The 24786-nt window shown below is 38.9% G+C and overlaps 2 protein-coding genes across 3 annotated transcripts in view; one reads left to right on the top strand and one right to left on the bottom strand.

Annotated features, from left to right (window-relative positions):
• The window catches only part of ryr1b (ryanodine receptor 1b (skeletal)), a gene marked incomplete at its 5' end in the record, with an annotated part of 69335 nt that extends 67074 nt beyond the window's left edge, over positions 1–2261 (bottom strand). The window contains one exon of the mRNA XM_079466496.1: positions 2214–2261. Coding sequence (XP_079322622.1) covers positions 2214–2261 — 48 coding nt within the window. The remainder of the gene's footprint in view (positions 1–2213) is intronic.
• A 9071-nt stretch (positions 2262–11332) lies between these two features.
• LOC306899283 (alpha-2-macroglobulin-like protein 1) lies at positions 11333–23944 on the top strand. Of its 2 annotated transcripts, none has more exons than XM_079465433.1 (36): positions 11333–11657; positions 12170–12354; positions 12587–12743; positions 12882–12934; positions 13313–13333; positions 14612–14780; positions 14852–14936; positions 15018–15135; positions 15285–15390; positions 15477–15586; positions 15728–15895; positions 15981–16211; positions 16324–16387; positions 16473–16615; positions 16712–16861; positions 16959–17144; positions 17228–17312; positions 17389–17518; positions 17623–17848; positions 18255–18381; positions 18596–18717; positions 18977–19028; positions 19315–19398; positions 19523–19699; positions 20097–20178; positions 20279–20435; positions 20682–20756; positions 21203–21365; positions 21471–21664; positions 21816–22031; positions 22351–22469; positions 22754–22844; positions 22931–22999; positions 23079–23181; positions 23601–23640; positions 23800–23944. In XM_079465433.1, the coding sequence occupies exons 3-36, from the start codon at positions 12689–12691 to the stop codon at positions 23801–23803; spliced, it is 3975 nt and encodes a 1324-aa protein (XP_079321559.1). In that variant the 5' UTR covers positions 11333–11657; positions 12170–12354; positions 12587–12688; the 3' UTR covers positions 23804–23944. The 2 variants fall into 2 exon arrangements, with proteins under 2 accessions (XP_079321559.1, XP_079321560.1); XM_079465434.1 differs by having other exon boundaries at positions 23079–23153; positions 23800–23926.
• The last annotated feature ends 842 nt before the right edge of the window (positions 23945–24786 follow it).

A 24786-nucleotide genomic window follows, 5' to 3' on the forward strand; every position in this document is an offset into this window, starting at 1 on the left:
AAAGTGTCTCCCGGCAAAAATCCCAAAACACAAGTGTGGGCACCAGAAAAGACCTCTGAGGCCTTTGATCATAAAAGCGTCAAGGATTCTCTGCAGCATTATCATCCGCATCACACTCTTATTAACTTTCCTAAAAGAGGCATGAGGGTGTATAGCTGTTACCCTAATGAGGTATGTGTTGTTCCTATAGCAGACAAATGGATTGACAGCTTTCCAGACACACGTCTCAAAGGAAAGCTGAACATTGTTCAGCGATTATATAAGAGATAATGAGGAGTCAGCTGGTCATTGTAGGAAAATAAGCATTGTAAGGGGATCAGGACCCAGATGCCATTAAATAAATACATTTGCCTGAACCAACTCACTAGAATCAATATTCCATGGCAATACGAAATCAGAAGCGTCATATTTCTCTTATAAAACAGGTCTATGAAAAGATGGCAATTTGAAGTTTAGACACCGTTATTTTGTCTGGTTTAAACTAAAGCCAGATTGAATCATTGCCTGTTACCAAGCAATGTACAGACTAACAGCCTGTCTAAAAGACAGTGAACAGCTATACAAATAGTGACACATCCCAGGGCTGTTATTCAAAATATCAACACTCTTATAACACAATTTATCCAATCAAATCCAAGAAAGAACTAGACTAGAAGAAACATTTTAGCTTACATTTTTTTTAAAGCTGCAATCTAACACTTTTTTGGGTTAAAATAAAAATATCAGCCATCAAGTATACATACAAAATCATATCCACCATCACCTTACCATTATTCACAACAATTACCTTATAAAAATGTTGGGTCTGATTTGACGAGGGATGCACTGAATATTTGGCAACCAAAACTTCTCGGCTAAAAATAAGAAGTAAAAAAGCGCTTTTGGTGTTCGCATCAGAATGCTTTAAGATGCTTCCACACTGCTAACATGTTTGCTGAATTTATAGAGTGTTCGCGCCTCTCTCACTCTAGAATGGCTGCTTTTTGATTGCATCATCAAAAATATCATTTTCAGGTAATACTTACAGTAGCCAAAAATTTGGTACCCTAAAAATGCCAGATCGACGTCATTTGACTTAAACATGTAAAGCTATGTAAAGTTACCTGCAATTTTATCTTTCAAATACAGATGGCGATACAGAGGCAACAGTTCCTGTGCAGTTGTGTCCATTGACACAAAAACTGGTTATGTATGTAATCTTTTATAATCTGCTATTATGTGACTTTTAAAGACAAATAAATGGACAGGAGACCATACAAGGTAACAGCTTTTCCTCGAAACAAACTCTGGCGATCTCTGCTCTATTCTTCGCAAACACACTCTCGCACATACGCTCACGATAGTTTTCTGAGCCTAAACAGTTACTAACTTCATTTTCATGAGCTACAATCAATCCAAAATTATCCAAATGTCAAGTGTGTCTATGTATTATACTTTGTGTTAAAAGGCTTCCAATAGTTTCTCTCTCTCTCTCTAGCTCAATTTGAGATGAGGGGGCAGAGGCCAGCTGTCCCCCCTCAAGGCGCGAGCCTGCATGTTGCATCTTCCTCTCCTGTTCCGAAAGTCTCTCCTTTCCTGAGGTAAAAATAGATAAAGATGCCAACAGATGCACTAGCGGATGGCTTTCCACACTTACTCCCATACATCGTTCAACTACCTAAATGACAGAATCTTTCCAAAGAAAAAGATTCAATATGAAGCAATTTTAAAAGCAGGACATGTCCCTGATAAGAAATGATGCTCCTCATTGAGTTGTTAGGCAGACTATGAAACTCCATAAGCAGGTCAAAAGACATGTGGGCCACCATAAAAATAGTCAACTAAATACAGGCTGACTACCAGGCTGCAAAGATGTCCATTGAAAGTTTACCGAACACCCAGCTAGAAGCACAGCAAAAATGTAATATACCAGACCACATGAGGACACCACAAGAGCAAAATGCTATAAAGGTGGTGGCATGGCATCAAAATCATGACAAATGAATAAGCATGCATTACTTTTACAAAAAACTAAATAAACAAACACATCACATATGCATGCAAAGACATTTATAAAACTTCAACAAAAAAAAAATGACACTGTGAGGTGTCTCACAGATCTGTAAAAAAGTCTCAATCGAGATCAAACTTTGATTAACCCCTCCCCATTATAAAAAACATTTTTTAGCCACCGCGGGTCCAACCGACCACGCGGGGCAGCAGGCATCACTTACCGTCCGTAGGAACTGTATCTCCTCATCTCCCCCCTCTCCATCTGCCATCCTTCTCCGAGGGTTATTTGCAGCTCCTCGGGAGAAATCACAAAATCCTTACGTTTCTCTTCAGTGTTTCAGTGTTCTCTCTCTCTCTCTCAGTGTGTGTGTGGGGGTGCGCAGGAGGACAGCATGAGTCCTGTCGCTCTCACGGTGGAGTGAGAGAGAGTGACAGAAAATTCAGCACTGCTCCTGTCTCTCTCTCTCTCTCTTTCTCTCTTTCTCTCTCTCGCACCTTCCGCCAGCTCTCAGTTCCTGTGGATGGTGCTGTACCTCCTTGCACATTCACACCGCTCCCCTGCACAACCATATTTGCACAAGTGGGCCACCCCCTTTCCCTAAAATTGATCCTCCCAGACATCTTATGATCTATAAATGGCAAACGTGTGTGTCTGTGATCGTGTCTGGAGCTCTTGAGACGTTAAGACACACACATACATATGCAGTACACCAGTATAATACATTCAAATTATTAAATAAAGAATGATATTTGTGTAAAAACACATATAATACAGTTTGAATGGAGAGCTATACAAATGTGAGCTGAACACAGCTGGGTATATTGAGGACACATGTGAGCTCAGCACATGCTGAACGAGGCAGAATACAAACAACAAGAAACAAAAATAAACAAATTCAGGTAAGTATTTAAGACGATTTCAGTCACTTTGTTAATAAACTGCTACATTTCTGCGTTTGAGTATTAATGTTCTTTTTCTGTCATTCTACAGTTGTGCTTTAAAAATAAAACTCAATAATGCTACATAATATCTATTCTTAACTCTTAACATAATCAAATATTATTCATAGACATCTTAAAATTTTCGATATTTTCCATGATATTCCTATTAACAGCCTTTGGAATAGTGATCAAAATGATCAAATTTTTGCACAGGAAAAAGCATACTGTGCAAGTACACTGCTTTTGTGATATAAAAATTGCAACAAAATAACATGCATATATCTTGCGCAGTCAAACTGTCGAAGCATGTTTCTTGTTTTTGGTATTTATCTTTCACTGTTAAAAGAACTTTAAAAGGGCAATTTAGCAAGCTGTATCATAAACATTCATTCATGCAGTTAAATAGACAGATTGGTCTTTTCTAAATATCTGACACATGCAAACACACACACACAGACGGATCCCAGACTGCTAGACAGTCTGACAGCTGCATAAGCAACACATCCCTAAATATTACTCTGCAACGAACAACAGACACACTTCTGTACCAAATGCACTGTGCATGACAATAGGCACCACTCCTCACCTCCACAATCTCCATCTAAGTGTCATCTTTGTACATATCCCTCCTAAATCCAACTGCAACTACATCTGTGTATGGAATATGAACTGAAGGATGCTGGTGGATGTTGGGGGACCGAACCCCAGAGAGCATGCTCAGACTGCGCGTGATGGGAACCTGAGTGCATTTACTCGAGCAGTGATTTAATATTACCCCTAGATGGCAGCGTATCCTCTCAAAAACTCACTTGTATTAAGGTGCCGCATCTCAACGGTCTGACAGCCATGTCAAAATAAGGTGACCAATCAATTGTAATTCTGGGGTCGCGCCGAAAGATAATCGGCACAATTTCTCGGCTTCCGACAGTCCCGGGTAAAGTCCCGATGATCTTAAACGGCTCTAAAGATCATTTTATCAGATTTCTCTGTGGTGTGATGTGTGTCAAGAGTGAATGAACCTGATCGGAAGAACATCGGTGTGAATCTTCAAATCCTGATGTGTGGGGGGAAACCCCGAGGACAAACGCACAAGAACTCGATTGTCGAGTAGAACAAAATAACACCCAATCAGAAAGCCAGCTGACAGGAATAACAACCGTATCACTTCAACAAACCTTTTTCTTCGTTCTGTCAATTTTCTGTCAATAGCATTAAAAACACTTTCATCACAATTACGAATAATTTCAATAAAAATCAGGCTATGTGCACGTGACGTTATTGGAGTGTGCGGATGCTTTAATGTGAAACAGAAAAAATAGGTCCAGACTGATAATGTGAGAGCAGCTTTTTTTACAAAACCGCATTGATATTCTTTTTTAATTACAGTGGAGACATAAATACCACAATATTTGAGTTGCAATAAAAATCTTCTAGTGCTGTGCAACCTTAAATGCTTTAGACGGCGCTGCTTGAGCAATTTCTCGACGGTGAATAATAGTTTTACAATTACACAAAAGGTTATATGCACACATTTGTTTATATTGAACACAAATATAATAAACAAAGCTCACGGGGCAATAATAAATGACTCATTCTGAAGTCTCGAGAGAATTTGCGTGTGTTCAGGACTCTTGTTTAAAAATCCGTTGTTGTGGGCGCCAAATGATTAAATCTAGGATTTTCTCCTCGTGTCTGTGGTCTCTCGCCGTTTAGATTAAGAGGGTTAGGTCAGGATTTAAAAAATATATTTTGGTGTGGCCTCAGCATAAACGGGAGTTTAGGGTTAGGGCGAGCGTGACCAATCAAATCAAAGAAGACAGTTGGGGTTCAGAGTGCAACGCATGACGTACAACGTTAAATGGCTAAAAACGTTCACTTGAACGTTTACGATGGACACAAAAAAATACTTAACGATGGACACGTTGAGCGACAGGATCCACCATATACACATTATGTCTATGGGATCCACCGATGCAAACTACAAAACACCCGTTTAGATGAAAAATATTTCATTACGCGATTCACGATTACGCCAGCTGTTAAAGTGAGATGTGTCCAGGTGAAGACCTTGTATCTCCCACGCCGGACCGATCGGCGGTTCGATGCTGGCAGCGGGTGTAGACAGATTACACATGTGATTTAGTTCACAATTACGTTAGCAGTAAGACGAGACAGTAACGGGCAGTTTTTGGCGTTGTATTAAAGATAAGATTAGGCACGAATGTGTGCGTATTGTGAATAAATTGAATGGCGACCGTGTCAATTCACTTGTCTAAGAAAATGATGAATTAAATCATTCATGTTAAACTGTGGCTTTCAGTGTCTGTTTATAGGTTGCGGTAGGTCAATACAAATAAAACTTAACAATAAATCCTTTAGTTTTCTCTTTTTGACAAGATCTCCCAAGTGTTCTCAAGATTTAAAGGGACAGTTCACCTAATAGAAGTCTGTTAATGGTTTTACAAACACACTTCTAACGCGAGATTTTTGTTGTTTAAGACATTCTCACTCCAAACTATACTCAACCCTGTATGTTATTAATGTGTGTACTACGGAAAAGAGAGCAAAAGTGTCTATGTATGGCTGTGAAATGACAACAAAGGTGTTTTATTGTGTATATGTGACCGTGTTTCCATTACAAATACCAGTATCAGCCATCAGCTGTTTACCATTGCAACCGTTAAAATCTCTTTAATAACTGTATTTGGATTGAACGCCGTTCTTTGGGTTTCCATCCGCCAGATTTGTCACCAATATAATCCAACACAACACCGGTGGAGAGAGAAGGGTCTGTCTGCAGACCAGATGCACTCTCAGGCCAGATGCACTGTCAGCGGCGCATGCGCACTCCGACACATGCAGTCTCAGCAGCGCATGCGCACTCCGACAAATGCACTGTTAGACACGTTTGTGAATCAAATGGACCTACAGGCCAATTGTAAGTATATTTATTCAATATTCAATGTATTTATTCTCATACAACATTAAGTCGAAGTGAAAGTGTTGTTTTAACTATATTCAATTCGAACAAGATTAAGTCGAAGTAAAAGTGTTATTGAATTATTTGACAAATGTAATCGAAAACGTTCTTTAACATTATCAGACGAATGTTGTAAGTAAATTGATTTCATTCATACAGTATTAGATAGATGTAAAAGTATTGTTTTAATATATAAGATGATGTTTTCGAAAACTAACTTAATCCTTATAATGATACCAGATCTATCGCATCTATGATACTTGGGTAACGATACCTGTTCTTCATACAGTAATTTATTGAAGAACTAACGTTATCTAAATTAATTTTGTAGAGTTGCTTGAAAACTAAATATTCAGATGATTCGGATTATTTATATATTCAATAACCTTGTGCATACAGTATAAGCTTGTACAGCCTTATATTTCTACACATCAATTATTATTTACGTATTTGTTTTTTGCATTTTTGACAGGGGCATTGCACATAGGATAAAACCCGTAAAATGGACTGAAAGGTTGGCTATTTATCCATCCATATATCTGTCTGTCTATTCAAATCTATCTATCTAAATTGTATCCTATCGTCCATTTATCTATCCCATCCATCTCTTTAAGTCTTATGTATCTATCTTTCTATGAAATTCTGCTTATTCCCTCCTTTCATTATTTTTAAGGGTTTTCCAGTACAATCATATGGCAACGACTGTGGTGTGTTTATGTTGATGGTAAGTGCATTATGTTTGTAGTTAATATTATATTGTTTTGCCATAATACTGACGTCTCTTTCATGTATAGTCTGCATTGTACATTGTGCTGGATGCCCCATTTGACTACACAATTGTAAGTATTAGTACAGTTTTCAATAACTTTGAGACTTTTTTTGAGACAAAGGGCATTGACTTTTATGTTTTAAGCAGCTGAACATGGTCGAGCTGAGGAAATGATGGTGCGTCATGTTAATGGAGAACTTTGGACTGGACCGGTATGGAATTGTTTGTATTTTGAATATTTAAAGCTTTTATGAGAAAGGAATTATCTAACATTCAATCACTATTTTCCAGGCATGGAAAATTGTTTGCCCACTATACAGAGGAGTCCAAAGCCTTCCTGAGAGGTGATCAGCAGCCTGTATTTAGGTTGCAAAACGTAAGTTGGAATAAATCTCTCAGGTAAAAGCATAGACTAATCATAAGGTAAAGAATGGCATGTTGTCATGACTAACTTGGTAAACATGGGCTGTATTTTCTCCCCTTACAGGAAGAGCATTTTGACGGACAGGTAACTTCTCAGGTAACTCCTCAGGAAAAGTACCAGTAACCTTAAAAAGGTAGTCCTAAAGGTAACTAAAATTAATATTTGCTTTTTAGGTAGATGAAACCAATCTTTTCATCTGAGAAGCAGGTGGTTCAGTCTCCACGAAAAGTAGGTTTTGTTAGAGAGGTTGTGGCCATTTTTGTTTAGCATATTTTTATTTATCATCTTCTACATTGTTGTTTCTTAGGAGCGTGTCATGAACGTGTCATGACAGATCTTAAAACTGCCAGTCAGTGGTGCTTGGTGAACATTCACATAACATTTATTCATTTGGCAGACGCTTTTATCCAAAGCGACTTACAAGTAATTTTTTATTTTTTACAGTGGCACATTACTGCAGAGCAATCAGGGGTTAGGTGCCTTGCTCAAGGGCACTTCAGTCATGACCTTCTGGCACTGAGATTTGAACCAGCAACCTTCTGATCACAACTGACTCTCTGGGAATCTTCTTGGCTCAGTTCATGGAGGATGATGAAGCTGCAGAGGCCTTGGAACAGTTCTTCAGTACACATTTCATAGAACATGATAGTGTAGAGCCTCTGATGTTTGTTTTTATGCAGGACATGCAAACATTTTTAGAGAATGTGGTGGACAAAATGCATCTTAGAGTCTTTTGTCTAGTAAAAAATCGAACAGGGTTGTCCATTTTTTGTTTTGTGTCATGATTTTATGCCACATATGCATTGAAAACTGATATGGAAGCCTCTATTTCGCAAAAAAACAGATGTGAGCCGTCCTGCTCTTTATATGTATGTATATATATATATATATATATATATATATATATATATATATATATATATATATATATGTCTACATAATAAAACTTTATCATTAAACCATTGATTAACAAGCACCTTTTTATTGTAGAATGAGTCATTTATGTATATATGTGTGTTTGTTTATAATTTTAGGCCGGAAGAATACGTGTACAAGAAAAGGTTTTATTTAGTAATGTATTTTCATTATTAGTGTAGATGTTCAGTAATGTATTTCAGCTATAATTATAATAAATACCTGGCCTTGACCTGAACCACCAGTATTCACGGTACTCTTAAAAAGCAGTAACCTTTACATTTTATTAATAGAATCTTACAGTTCACCACGTTAGAGCGTGCATGTGACGAGTGCGCATGTGCGGCTGAGCGCGCATGTGAGGCTGAGCGCGCATGTGACAGGTGCGCATGTGCGGCTGAGCGCGCATGTGACGAGTGCGGCTGAGCTTGCATGTGACGAGTGCGGCTGAGCGTGCATGTGCGGCTGAGCGTGCATGTGCGGCTGAGCGTGCATGTGCGGCTGAGCGTGCATGTGCGGCTGAGCGTGCATGTGCGGCTGAGCGTGCATGTGCGGCTGAGCGTGCATGTGCGGCTGAGCGTGCATGTGCGGCTGAGCGTGCATGTGCGGCTGAGCGTGCATGTGCGGCTGAGCGTGCATGTGCGGCTGAGCGTGCATGTGCGGCTGAGCGTGCATGTGCGGCTGAGCGTGCATGTGCGGCTGAGCGTGCATGTGCGGCTGAGCGTGCATGTGCGGCTGAGCGTGCATGTGCGGCTGAGCGTGCATGTGCGGCTGAGCGTGCATGTGCGGCTGAGCGTGCATGTGCGGCTGAGCGTGCATGTGCGGCTGAGCGTGCATGTGCGGCTGAGCGCGCATGTGACAGGTGCGCATGTGCGGCTGAGCTTGCATGTGACGAGTGCGCATGTGCGGCTGAGCGTGCATGTGACGAGTGCGCATGTGCGGCTGAGCGTGCATGTGACGAGTGCGCATGTGCGGCTGAGCGTGCATGTGTCTGACAGTGCATCTTGTCTGCAGCCAGATGCTATTGATATTTACAGACGAAATGTGTTCATGTTTAAACAGTCGATAACAGTAACAGGTTGTTGGAAAGGCTGCTTTGTACTCATTTCATTCAGGAGTCACCTGTGGAATGTGCTGGTTCTTCCTGCTGCTCACTGAGATGATCCCTGTCAGTACACGATCCGTTCCACCTGCACGATCCGTTCACGCATGCGCACAACGACGTTGTAGAAACCGCTCATGCGCAAATTATGATTCTGTTTTGCGACGATTTACGACACTGCACGATCTGTTCCACGCTTGCGCAGCTTTGTTTTACTTTATTTATATTTTTTACTGTTAAATAAAATACAATACTCAATTTACTTCGCTTCGTTCCACCTGGTCTCATTTCACTATGCGTTCTATCAAGTCAGTTTGAAATACTGTAATGTTTCCCCTGACTTTATAATTTACATGAAGAAAGAACTACAGTCTAGTTAGACATGCGTGTTATGTTCCTTATTGGCTTCTGTAAACGACATTGAAGGGATTATTTTACTAATTTAGATTAAATGGATAGATATATTAGCCTATATATAGGCCCATACTAATAAATTAGGCTACTACATAAAGTCAACTAGTATTATCTGATTTTAATTTAAAAAACGACACAAACTGTCTTTGACAATACTACTGACCTTAGATCGAAACACGGTAAGGTTAATAGACATGATACAGCAATGAATCGCAAAATGGAGTTTGGATGAAACTGAAGATTTGCAGTCGATAAAAATACTTTATTCCACATGAAACCAAAATCATCTATGTTCATGTAACAACTCTATTATTTTGGATTGGCAACCACATAAACACATCGTAATCATGGTAACGTAAGCGACATTTCAAAACGTAAAAAAAGAATATGCCGCCAGTTGTGCCGCCTGCCGTCAAACGTTTCATCGCCTGCGTCACGGTACAAATAGTGTAGGAAAACCATGACGTTTTCTAATACGTAATTACGCGCATGCGTGAACGGATCGTGCAGGTGGAACGGATCGTGTACTGACAATCCCTGCGCAGGGAAGGAGAGACTTTGCACTCGCAGGACAGCACTGGCGACATTTCCCCACTAAATGAAAGCTTTATCGGAAGGTCGCTGGATATTTCGCTTTGTGCTTCTCCTGAACAAAAGCTGCTAAAGGGCTTGTAAAAGTTACTAAACCAAAAGACAGACTTGCGTACGTTAGAAACACTGTTTTGTGTGCGCATTTGGGTATGTGCGGACCAGAGGCACATGTATGAATATGGCATAAACATTGTTATGTGACATTTTCTCTCCCTTTCTTGGGCCCCAAAGCGAGCATGTCTCATGCTCAAAGCGAGGTGCCCACAATACCCCTTGCATAATCCGACCCTGACAATATCATTCAAAAAATGTAACGCATTCTGACCTTCAACACTGATAAAAGGCAAAGTCATACTTGTCACACCAGACAATCATGTTTTTATTTTTTTATGTTTTTAAAACGCTGGCTTCCATTGATGTTCGCTTTCTTTTTTTTAAATTTCATCTTCTGGACTTTCGACCAAATTGTCAAAATTTTCATACTTTCCATTAATATTTAAAGTTATTTCTGGAAAATGTATCACGTTATGCATGTTGTTTGTGGTGGACTAAGCTACAGTATAGATCCATTATAACGATTAGACTTGGCGTAGTGATATCGAACTGTAATTTGTCGACAAATCTGGAACTACTTAGGCGTGCGTTTGAATGAAAAATAGCGCACACATACAGAACCTTCGTTAGCCAATCAGAATCAAGCATTCCACAGCCCCCCTTGTATAATGAATGATAGCCTACTGAATGCATTGAACCTTGAATGAAATTGCAATATAATGCACAAAGTTATCTCAGATTTATCAAAGGGTCTCCCTAGCAAATATTGGTGCATATGGTTTGACATATGAATATATAGGCCTATATGCTGGTTTACTTTTTTATCTTAACAAACTTGGCTATAGAAATATGCAAGTGTATATGAAAATGTTTGGAGAAAGATGAAAATAAAATGACACTTCATTAGCCTGATATTCTGAATATGGCCATACCTTTAAGCGTTTTATAGGTCCATTTAAACAATACTTTAAAATATGTTGTAATCATTCTATATAGTTGTAGACTACTTATGTTCTCACAAAAATCGGATTTGAGGTGACAGTCTGAACAAAGCCATTAACAAGACTAATGAGTAACTAAATGAACACAGGTGAACCTGATGACTAATTAACAGACCTGGAAAACTAGATCAAATAAGACGGGTCAAACAGAACCAAGAAAAACAGAACCAATAATGGGTCAATACTGGTGTAATTGAGCTGGGCTAATGTTTAATGTTTACCCCTGATTCACTCATTTAGGAAACAGGAGCGAGGAATACTGCAGGTTGGATCTAATTCATCCAAATCCTCTCACCAGTTGCTAAACTTTCTTTGCTGTTCTGTGGTGGGGTAAAGGGACTAGGCAGAGGTGTATAAACTGTGCACCAAATCTCTGTGAGACCCCAAAACCAACAGCTCAAGATGCGGGCGCTGGTAACGCTGCTGACACTACTGCTGCTACAATATGATTCAACATGTGGCGCGACTGACCTGTAAGAACTTTTCATTTTAGCAGATTTGCAGAATATATTGTCAAAAAAAGGCACAAAAGTTATCACTGGGACGGTACCCTTTGAAAAAATACTACTTTGAGACATTGATACTATATGTACTCTTTAGGTGCAAAGATACAAAATGTATACAATTTTATATCTAAATGGTACCTAAACATCTGGTACCTAAACATCTTTTAAAATGGCCTAGACTGCTTATTGATAAATATTTGTATAAAATAAAACTAGAATTTTATGCATTTCTCAAGCCTTTTAAAAACATGATTTGTTTACCGATTTTAATTCTGTAATTTATTGAAATGTACCAACCCGTTAACATAAGAAAAGGAATATGTTACATAGGTCTTTTTAATTTCTACAGTGAGCCTGGAGACCTGCTGCGTAATGAAAGCACACTTATAAGCATAATACAGTTCCTCCATAGCGCGCACATTCACATTCAAAACCGTTTCTGTATACTATAAAAGCAATGTTTTCTTTTTGTCTTTCAGCACGTACCTGGTGGCAGTCACTTCTCAGGCAGTGACTGCCACCTACATAGACTCTGTGTGCACATATCCAAGAGCCCAGTACAACCATTTCTTTAGTGGTAACCTTGAGCTCCGATAAAGAAAATGTGACCCTCCTTAAAGAGAACTTCATTAAAAGAGATTTCTACAAGTGTGTCCCTTTCAAGGTCCGTGTATTTCACTGTAATTTACCTTACAGTAAATTGTTATATTGTGGTCATTCCCTTTTGTCATGTAATTTTGAATTAGTCTTGCTAAAAACGCAAGACAATTGAAGGATAAAGATTCAAACGTCCATTTATTATATCTTTGGAGGCCTGCTTTGACCATTTAGCGAAGTTGCTGCGAGAGTTCGTAACGCTTCTTTAAATCTCTTTTTCCTTGCTTTGGATCTTTTAGGTCCCTGTAGTGCTTGTAGACACTGTGGCAACTGTCTATGTTAAAATTGAAGGAGCTTCAACACCGCTAGACAAAACGACTCGGATTCTCATAAAGCCGCCAATGAAGCTCATTTTAATCCAAACAGACAAGCCAATCTACAAGCCTGGAGAAACCGGTAATGTGTTTACTAAAGGGTTAAAGTGCCAGTTCTACATATTAACACGTGTAATTTTAATGGAATACTGTTTGTTCCTATTGACAAGCTTACTCACTTTATTGCTTGTGCTATGCTGTTTATAATTGTCTTCCCCAGTAAAATTTCGGATCGTCTCTTTGGATACCAATTTCTTGACCCGTAATCAGAAGGTAAAAGGTTTTATCATTCTTTATAGCATAGTCTGTAAGTGCCAAGAGTATCAAAGGATTTTGATAAATGAAATGACTTATATTATATAGTAGTATATACTCCCCTTGTCTCTATTGTATAGAAAATGGGGAATAATAAAAGGAGTCATTTTATATATGTTAGAATCTTTGACTGTAAATCATTTGTATTGTCGTTATGTTGACGTCTAAGCTTCCAACACCAAAGAAAATTCCTTGTGTGTGCGCAAGCACACTTTGCAATAAAGCTCTTCCGATTCTGAATTGAGTAATGTTTCAGTAGCTTTTATGCCATAGCTTCAATCATTGTCACTATAATACCATGATCAAACTAAACATTTTCCTATTTTTGCTTTTCAGTTTCAAACCGTAGAACTCCGGGTACAGTATAAAATCTTTTTAAGCACATGTTTGTTCCCTTTCTATCACTTAGGTCGAGACCATAATATGGGGTTTGAACTTGAGACCCTATGATTGTAATTTCAAAAGGCCAATGAATTTGACTTAAATTATTTCAGAAGCTCTAGGGACTCATGGCATCCTCTGCAGGAGTTATGTTAAACCGGTTGATTGACATAAGGCTGCTTCACCACTGGTTTCAGAGTTTGGTTCCCTGTAAACCATTACACACTTTGGTACTCCCTGACCGAGTGCACGGATAAACCGGATTAAGCCTTTGTAAGGTAAGAGGAGCATCATCCTGCTCCCTTCCGCCCTACTGTCCAAACCAGACTTTGTTCTCTGAGCTTTTGATGTCAACTCTTCTGGCCAATTCCCCTGACGAAGGACTTTCTCAGGGGAGGGCATGGCATGGCGTGGCACCCCAAAACAGACCTGTGGAACCTCCCCAGCCTGCAGGCACTCTGTCCAACGTGACTCACGTGGTCCAGAGACCCTGGCCTCCAAACAGAGACTGGGGCACTGGATTGTGAATGATCTCCCATGCCCATCTGTCAGCATGTATCTTGCAAGGTACCAACAGGTAAGCTCGGCGTCTGGCTCTGCATCCAGCTCCGACACCTGCTTAAGGGCCTTCTCCTCTTGATTATGTGACTCTGCAGATTTAGAAACAAGGGTGGTGGCCACTGACGATGGCAAGAGGCTCCCATCCCAACAAGCTCAAGGTGGTGCCTTACTACCACCCAGTGTCGCTCCGCTTGTGTTCATGTCACTGTTCGGCATCGTGGAGCTTCATATAGGAACACCATGCGGTTTTGTTGACATGGGTTTCCTTTGGTGTCTTTCTCATTCGAAGTTGTTACGACTGCATACTCTGTTCCCAAAAGAGACCGAGACCTCATGTCCCTCAGGTTACAACAGTGCTAAATCAGCTGCAGCGACCGGGAGGCGCCTCCTGGGTTTCTCAGCACAAAGGCTGAATGAATAGGCAAGCCATCTTTTATACCTGTATGTATGGGGCAGAGACTGGCATGCAGATTCCATTTGCCAAATTCAAAAATTGGCCTTTTGAAGTTCTAATTAGAGATTATAGGTTCTCTAGGTCAAAGCCACATACTGTAGTTTTAACATAACGTCTCATTCCCTCCATCAGGGAACATTGTTTACATTCATAACTGTAAACGTGGCAAAAATAATTTATATATAATGTAAACATGTTTGTTTCATTACACTGGGTTTCCCATTATGTGCCACTTCTAGGATCCTAACTCGAATCGCATTGGTCAGTGGTTGAATCGGCCCACCCAGGATGGCATTTTAGATCTGTTCTACCGCATGACACCTCAGGCCACTGAGGGCAACTACGTCATCACTGCATGGGATGAGAAGAACCAAGAAACAACGCAATACTTAGAAATTAAAGGATATGGTTAGAACTAGAAAGCCACTTTGAACGTTTCATTATATGTCCTGTTTTTAAACTTCTCTTGTTTCTTTTAGTTCTGCCTAAATTTGAAGTCAACGCGAATCTTCCACCTGTTATAACTCCCATGAACAAAGAGTTCATGCTAAACATTTGTGCTCTGTAAGCATTTTGTGGAGAACTTTGCAGATAAATGAGATGGAAACAACAATATTATCGGTCTCAATCAATCCTTTTCTGTAGATACACCTATGGGAAGGGTGTGCAGGGGTCTCTGACTGCTGAAGTGTGTGGAACAGACTATAATTATAACTGGTATCGCCGAAGTACACCTGCAACATGCAGAAACTATGTCATAAAGGTTTGCTTAAGCCTAAAGAATACTTTAATTATAACTGTGACCGTATAAAACGGACATTATGAAATTTCATTGTTCAAAAAGCTGCATAGAAAAGCTTCTCGTAACACGTCTAAATTCTTGTATTCTCTTCATGTCAATTTTTCATTTAGACTGACAAGACTGGCTGTGCCTCTCAAGTAATAAATTTGACTGAATATGGCATGAGTCCAGGAGGATATTTAAACATCAATTACAAAGTAGAAGAGGATGGAACAGGTAAGAGCATAAAAAAACTGCTCTTCATTAAAAAATAAACTGCTCTTAATTTAATTGTCCTAAAAAACATGTTCTGATTTTTCCAGGGATTACTGTGGAGGGTTCAGCCGGAGTTTCTTATAGCAGTGACGTTATCACAGTTTCCTTTGTTGACACAGCAGATGTATACAAACCTGGGCTTGCCTATGAGGGAAAGGTTGGATCATGTTTTTTGCATAGTTTATAATTAAAGATGTAGTCAAGACTTGCGACCTCCCATCACAAGATCAAGAATCTTACTTTGTACCAAAACTGTCACTTCAATTTCGATTTTTCTCTTCACATGCCTCTTTGATAGGTTCTGGTCACTGATGTATACAACAAACCACTGAAAGGTCAAACGGTGTATCTCATTGTAAACTACGATTTCAAAAGTGTGACTATGACACTTACAACAGACCTCAATGGTACAGCTTACTTTTCTTTAGACACCACAGTTTGGTCCGGTCAACCTGCTTATTTACAGGTTTGTGCTGTTTTTTCAACATATACTTTTAACGTTCAATATATTAACAACTAAATGACGTGCATCCTATGAACATCTACAATAGGCTCGCCACATTGAGGATAAACTCCAGAATGATTTCTGGCCTGCAGCAAGATCTTATATTTCAGGCACTCTCTCGTTAAAACCGTTTTACTCTAAAAGCAAGAGTTTTCTAAAGTTAATTTCGACTCCAAACCTGTGGAGTTGTGCGATTGATGCAAATGTGGAGGCCAGTTACATCATTCAGGGCAGTGCACTGAAAAAGGGACAGCAAACACTGGACGTCTTCTACATGGTATGTTTAACTCTAAATCAATTCGTATATAACACTGTATTGAAGGTATATATTTAATTTCAGTTGCTTTTGAAAGTCAAGCAACTCTCACATTCCACCTTATGATTTCCAGGAGTTTTCAAAAGGCAGTATGGCTCAAAATGGCCGTGTCTCTGTCAATGTGCAGTTTGGAACAGGTAGGAAACTACAGAAAACGCACAATTATTGTACTGTTGTATGTTGCATGCGACTTAATTGACAGGTCTCTCTCCTTTATTACAGAAAACAAAGGCAAATTGTCATTCACATTAAAGACCACAGTCCTGTCGCTATTCGCCCAGGTGGTGGTGTACACGGTTCTTCCCAACGGAGAAACTATAGCAGACAGTTGGAACTTCCCCATTGAACAATGCTTTCCAAACAAGGTCCATAAATACCATATGAAATGCACCTTTAAATGCCCATTTTGAATATACATTAAATGATCCTTTACGTATGTTAAACCTGTATCTGTGCTCCAGGTATCCTTAAGTTTCTCATCTTCCACGGCTCTCCCTAAAGACACAACTGCTCTAAACCTGAATGCCCAGCCTGGTTCCCTTTGCTCTGTCAGATCCATTGATCAGAGCGTACTGTTTTTAAAACCAGAGGCTCAACACAACGCTGCCTTTGTACGACATATTTAACAGACCAGTGAAAAAGTTTAAACAATCATCTATTTGATTTTGCAGTGTCAAATAATCCTGTAAATTAACTTTAAATATGTAGGTTTTTGGAATGTTACCAGTCCAAATGTTGGGGGATTACCCATACCAAGTCTGGGAAGATGAAGATCCTTGTGTACCTAGAGACATTGATCCAATTGAGGACTCAATGCTAGCAAGGGAAAGACGTAGACCTCCATTCATTTATGTCCCGCACGGAAATCGAAACGATGCATACAGTGCCTTTAAAGTAAGATATATATCATATTCTGTTTCACTGGTTGTTGGCTTATTATACACTATCCATTTAATAGACATGATGCTTGCTTCTAGGCCATTGGAGTCAAAATAGCTACAAACTCTGATGTGAAAGAACCCGTTCCCTGTTATGAATATATGCTTATGAGGCCAGCTATGGGTGAGTAATATCATCTTCGTTTTGGAAGTTCTGTAGTTTTTTTCTTCATCTGGACCTTCTGTAACCATTTGAGCAGAAACCGTAGCTCTTCAACCTGATGCAAGTAGAGAAAATATTGCTGTTGCTCAACCTGTGGCAAAATCTGTTCAAAATTCAATCCGCAAGTTCTTTCCGGAAACTTGGATATGGGATCTGGTGCCTGTCGGGTGTGTATAGCTCACGCTAATGTTACTATACCTCCATTCCCTTTCTATAATACCAAAAGGTACTCCAAATATTAGTGCATAAGGAGTATGTTTTTATTCATTAGGAGGTCTGGGTTCGTGACTCTTACAAAGACTGTTCCTGACACCATCACTAAATGGGCCACAGATGCTTTCTGTACATCTTCTGTTGGTTTTGGAGTTGCACCCAGCACTTCTCTCACTGCATTCCAGCCATTCTTTGTCAGCCTCGCGCTCCCCTACTCTGTTATTCGTGGAGAAGAGCTCCCACTCAAAGCCACTGTATTTAACTACCTCGCCAAATGTATTATGGTGAGTCACACTAATAATTCTAAGAATATGCACAGGACTAACATTTTGTTTTTATACATTATTTACAGAATTTTACTAGAAGTTCTGTCACCTGGAGCGACAAATGTACTCTTTCCCACAAAAATAAAGGATATGTAGTAAATTGTGTTCGCTGTTTTTCTGGCAAATTACAGAAGAGCAAGTTTTACAGCTTTTTGCTGGATAACATAAAATGGAATCGTGTTTTCTGGGTGCCAGGAAAAAGCTAAAATACATTTTTTCCTGTAAATGTGTTTCCTCTTAATTTATTATAAATTTGCCATTTCTGTAACTGTTTTTGAAAGGCAGTCAAAAACATAATCTGTAAAATTCCTTTAACATTTTTATGTGGGAAATTATAAAATGACATCTCTGTTATGATGTACAGGTGACTGCCACATTGGAAAATTCCGATAAGTTCTCAGCGCAGCCTTGTAATGGCTGCATTTACACTCGATGTATTTGTGCAGAAGAGGGCCAAACCTTTGAGTGGACCATTACAGCATCGGTTCTTGGTAAGTCCTATGATTGAATCATGTTTTACATTTTGTGTGAGTAGTTCACTCCATTGACTTGGCATATTCATCTTTTATTCCTACAATGGAATGTCAATGGGGCAAATTGACGTGAACTACACCTTAAACATTTAGTTAATAAAATATACAGTAAATGAAATCTATCCATGCAAGCATGGTTTGTACTTGTGACTGAATTATTTGTATATTACAGGAGAGGTCAAGGTTACGGTGAGAGCTGAGACTGTGAGGACTCGGGAACGCTGTGGGAATGAGGTGGTGACTGTGCCGGAAGGACGCCGTATTGACACTGTTGTGCAGTCGTTTCTGGTCGAGGTGAGCCTTTCAAAAACCATAGAAGTTATAGCATATTCAGCATCATGGGTCATTTAATAAAGCTGTTTGTTTTAAATAAGTTAAACATTTTGCAGAGTGAAGCCATTGTATTGACACTGCTGTGTAGTACCCTACACTATAGGCGAGGAAATATTGCTGGTTTAGACTGTTAAATCTTAATTTCGTAATCGATACTTTCTGAAAAAGACATTTGATCAAGTTTGTTTGTCAAAATAACTGAAGCAGTTTTATTTGTCAGGCGGAGGGTGTAAAACAAATAATCACTCAGAATGACCTCATCTGTTTAACAGGTAAGTAAAATGGTTCCGTTACTCTGAATGAGGAATGTTTCAGGTTGTGTGTGTGTGGCATACCGTCAGTTAAAACAATTAATCCATGATCCTTAAATTTAACCACTTGCAATCGAGCTCCCACCTCCAAATTTATGATTTGGACTAAGTACAAATATTGATCTTTGTAATAATAGTAATGACCTAAAATACAGCATAATTACAGCGGGATTAAACTATGCATCATCCTCACCGTATTGAATACAAAGCAAGCGAGACGTATCATTGACTTAATTTTCTCTATTAGGCAACCAAGTGACCAAAACTGTCTCTCTTAAACTCCCTGAAGTTGTTGTCAAGGATTCTGAAAAAAGCTTTGTCACTGTACTGGGTAAGTTAAATGTGTATAAACATCTGTGAAGAAAGTATTATACATATCCACACTCTCAATAAAAGCATGGCTATTTACTGTATGGACATGAGAAATGATGTGCTCCTGACTGTTTGTGCCACAGGTGATCTGATCAGTCATGCTTTAAAGAACATTGCTGATCTGTTGCGTATGCCTTACGGCTGTGGAGAGCAGAACATGCTGAACTTTGCACCCAATATTTACATCCTTCAGTACTTGGAGAGCAGTGGGCAGCTCGCTCCTGAGATTTTGGAACGAGCTAAAACCTATCTGCAGACTGGTGAGAACTATTAGACTGTTTTTCTGTGTTTAGCGAGTGTCTCATACAGTCGACACAACATTACGGCAGACCGTCAAGGGGTCAATATATTTCTGACGTTTAGTCTATAATTGCTTTTGCATGCTCTGCATAGTTGCGCATAAAACTATTTCAGTAAATTCACACATCAAACTTCCAATTTAGCAAAACTGAACTTCCTGGAAGTCTTCTAATGTCATTTTATATTAATGTTTAAGAATTTAATTAAAATGACAGAAAAATCTGAATATGAAATGATACAAATCTATGGCTTAGTTAAATAACAAGTTACACACAGTGCTGTAGTTATAAACAAAACTTGCTTAATTGAAGAGTTCCTACCAAAGGCTCTGATCATGTTCCTTTTTTTTTTTTGCAGGCTACCAAACAGAGCTGATATACAAACATTTTGATGGATCTTACAGCGCTTTTGGGAACCGTGACGCTTCTGGGCACACCTGGTCTGTTTAAAAACAATGAAGCATTTAGTATGTACTTGGAGTAGGTGCAACAGAAATATTACAGTTTTTGAAGTGACTTTTTTAAAATTCCTATTCTCAGGTTAACTGCATATGTGATTAAGATTTTCGTTGGGGCAAAGAAGTATGTGTTTGTAGATCAAACAAACATCGATCAGGCAAATAATTGGTTGGGTCAGCAACAGCAGGAGAATGGGTGCTTTAAAACAGTGGGCATCCTTTACCACAATGACATTAAGGTAAGAATGAGTTTGCTTCAGAATATCCAGTTACCAATATCATAGGATTGGTGTTGACGCTCGAATGCACTAAACATTCAGATCTGCAGGGTTGTTTGCTTGAGGGCCTAGTTGTAGGATAAGTCACATGATTATGTAAAAAAATGGCTATATAGCCATTTTGTTAACATAATCAGAAGGACATTTAATATTGTACATCACTCCATATTGCTGCCGCAATGTCTCTCTGCCTTGTTTCTTTCACAGGGTGGTGTCAGTGATGACGTCACTCTCACTGCATACATCGTTGCAGCTTTGCTGGAACAGGGCATGAAAACGACAGTAAGTGTTGCGACTTCATAACATTCTGGATACTTCCAAGTAGAGGGCTTTCGGCACATCCAACACGTGTGTGTTTAATATGAAATTTGCCAGCCATTTTACCAAGCTTTATTCAAATTGCCTACATTGATAGCAGGGTAGCAGAGTAACCACAAATAGAGGTTCAACCCAACTGTGTCTAATATCTGTAAACATGTTTGAATATGACACCACTGTCTATATTGTACTCTAAGCTGTAGTATAATTTAAATTTGACTGAATCAAGATGAATTACATAAAACCAAACCCTAAAGTACACTTGTAAAAACATGAAAAACCGAGGTTATGTTTACAGGCTTTAATAGTTGGCTTGGCTATACACATTGTGAATGTGGTGTGATAAGCCTGGCCTTATAAAGACGATACAACTAACAAAGAGATTTGACTTTTGTTTTGCATGCTCTAAGGATCCCATGGTGAAGCAAGGCCTTGTTTGTCTGAAGGACGCTTCCAGCAACCTTAACAACACTTACTTCACTGCCCTGGCATCCTACACATTCACTTTGGCTGGAGACCAAGAGATGAGACAGAAACTAATCTCGAGCTTGGACAATCAAGTCAAGAGAGAAGGTCCCAGTCAGCTCGGAATAAAACGTATATTTTAAATGTAAAAGGACTTTTAGTTTGTTTTCTTAACCGGAATGTTTGTCTCGTGGGCTCTTATTGTGTTTTCAGGGGTTGGCCGATATTGGACTCAGACAAATAATGGGCAACTGATAGGCTCTTTAGAGATTGAGATGAGTTCATACGTGTTGTTGGCGCTTCTTTCTGGACCAACACTGCCATCATTTAAGCTGGACTATTCTGCAACCATAGTGTCCTGGCTGGCCAAGAGGCAAAATGCCTTTGGAGGTTTCTCCTCTTCTCAGGTACAGTAATGTTATTTCAAGGCCATTCATAGTTCAACTATGGTTTTCCATATAGGGTGTTAACTCATTACAACTTTGAAACAGTGTCAAAATAGCATAGGCCAACATATTGAAAAAGCGTGTGATTGGCTTCCTCGCTCTCTATGAACAGGACACTGTGGTGGCCCTCCAGGCACTTGCCAAATACAGTGCTGCCACATACAATCCATCAGGAAACGTTGTCGTCAATGTGACCTCCCCCTCAAACCAGAAATATAACTTCATTGTCAACCAGAGAAACCGACTGCTTTACCAGGAGAGACAGCTTCAGCCACCTACAGGAGATTTCACACTTGCTACAGGTGGCCAGGGCTGTGTGTTTGTGCAGGTTGGTAAGATGCCTTCACATGAACTGAGTTTACCCAAAAATGACACATGGATTATCTCATGTCAAATGTAATTTTCATCTGAATTCAAAAAATCTTTCTTGAAATGACAATTCAAAAATCTCAAACATCCAAGGTTCCGTCGGGTTAAAGTCTTCAGAAGCAAAACAAATTGATATCGCCAAATACATTCTAGCGGGAACTTTAGATCTCATTAGTTCCTGCGTGTCATGTAATTAAATATGACATCTAGTCACAAGAATTTCAGTAGAAAATAATAAATTAAGATAAATGTGGCCGTATCATGTTTTTTTTTCGCAGTTTTCTTTGCACTACAATGTCCTGCCCTCTAACTCATTGGCCTTTAGCATCATAACTGATGCAACTTCAACTTGTGAAAGGAAGCAGTACTATACTGTTACATTGGCTTTAACTGTCAGGTGAGTGGCCCTGGTGAATTTAGACCGTATTTTCATTGTTTACAAAATGAAGCTAATTGACTATTGCTGTGTGTAGCAAAAAAAGTAAAGTGCCTAAACATGCAATGAATCACTAACCTGGAAAATATAATCCATATCCTTGTAAATAACAGTATAAAAGTATATTCGACCATAAGGGACATTTGAAGCCTAATTTACGGGAACGGACCCCACCTAACAAGTTATTTTATTTGCCGTTTATCAGGACACATACACATTGAACCATATTTGTGATATTGTTACAGATATAATGGTCCACGAGAAGAGACAAACATGGTGATCATTAATGTGAAGCTGCTTTCTGGATTTGTGCTGGATTTCGTGTCTCTACAAGCTGTGAGTGACCCTTTCACCGCTTCAGTCTTGTTTTTAATCTCGAGCTCTGCAGAGTTTGATATGTTCTCATTGGTCTCTGTTTATAGCTTCAGCAGGATTCTAGAATCAAACTTGTGGAGCAGGATGAAGGACATGTCATGTTGTATTTAGATGGGGTAAATTCAGGAATTAAGATGGCTTTTCGGCATGTGAATATATTTGATATGAATGACATCGGGTGTCTTTTCTTTAAAGATGAAAAAGGAGGAGAAATCATTCACCTTGACGCTTTTGCAGAACGTAGTCGTGAAGAACCTGAAACCAGCTGTGGTGACTGTCTATGATTACTACAAGACTAGTATGTTTTTCATTCAACTTTGTTTTTAGTATTAATTTTTAATATTAATTAAACTAACATATTTAAGTGTAAAAATGACAAATGTGATAATTTAAAAAAACAGTTTTAAAATAAGGCCGAAAATATTTTGAGCTGGAGAATAAACACGATGTTTTACACTAATCGTTCTTGCCAGAATAAATACATTTTACGTAATTGGTTTTATGCCTCAGGAAAAGATGCCAAAGTGTACTGTACTTATGGAATCTATTCTGCATCAAATTTCATCAGCGTCTGCATTATTTTCTCATTAAATTTATGTAATTTCCATTTACGGTAAAGAAATCCTGTTTTTGTAACTCCTGTCCCCAAATATGTAGACATCATAAATATGCTTTTGGTAAGATGTAGGTTTTTAAAGCAGGTTTCATCTCTTTTAGGTGAAGGTGCTGTGAAGCAGTATACCTCCCCATGTGTCACGTAAGTAATTGTGGACGGTTTTAAACGCGTATATTTACATGAATTTCAGATGTGCTCTTAACTTAATTCCATAGAGAAATGTGGAATTTAATTTGAATGCTTAGTAGCTGTAGACTTATAGAAATAAGTTTTTAAATCGCAAGACCGTTTCACTTTTAGATGAACGTGCTGTCGCTGGAGTATCGAGAGGAGTTATTCAGCGGTGTGACTCTTCATTTCATCAGACCTTTGTAACCTCAAATGATTCAGAAGATTGCAATGATGCTATTAAAGTGTTTCCACTTCTAAAACGCGTGTCCTTTAGTTTCATTTATAACACAGATTGGCTGTTCTTTAGTACATCAGCCTTGAATGTAATGGTTTTGAATGACAGGATATATTTCAAAAGTAGAAAACTTGGTCCTTAAAGTGTTAAACTTTAAACTTTTATATAAATGTACTGCATATCAAAGCTCGACTGCTAAAACAGTTTACATCCAGTTTAGCAGGCTCTAGAAACATTAACCACTTACTGTATATGTGTTGACACACAAATTCAGTCATTTCTAGGTGCAGTGTTTTAAATAAAAACAAAAGCACTCCTAATCACCAGCCCAAACTATAAAACTCCTCTAATCCACATTGTACTGTAAATTCAAAAAAGGGGCTATTTAAGTGATAAGCCACTCCTGGGAGAAGCTATTAGCCTGAAAGGTACATGTACTCTTACTATTAACTAATTTTGTCACCTAATTATGCGTTTACATTTTGTTATGTTGACCAAGTTTATATTCTGTGTATAAATACATTGTTGGGTAGTACTAAGAAACACTTTACAATCTTTAGTCATTTTCACCCACCATTTTATATGTAAAATAATTGATTTGATGGGAAATGTTAGTTCATATTAATCTCCAATAATATTGGCATTTGATTTAACCAGTCTAAACTCATCAGAGAGTGTCTCGTATTCTCTAATGGAGAAGAGTATGAATGTAAGTGAGATGGGTTATAATATAAAAAATCTCGAGTCACGTGTGTGTATAAGGAAGGAATGTTACATTTAATATATCCAACACCTCCTACCAGTTTCTCAACTTTTGCCTTGGTGAGTAGGCAGAGGAATACACTGTGCACTAATTCTGTGTGAGATTGCCAAACCAACAG

The sequence above is a fragment of the Barbatula barbatula genome (genome assembly GCF_947034865.1).
Source record: "Barbatula barbatula genome assembly, chromosome: 10".
NCBI classification, from domain to species: domain Eukaryota; kingdom Metazoa; phylum Chordata; class Actinopteri; order Cypriniformes; family Nemacheilidae; genus Barbatula; species Barbatula barbatula.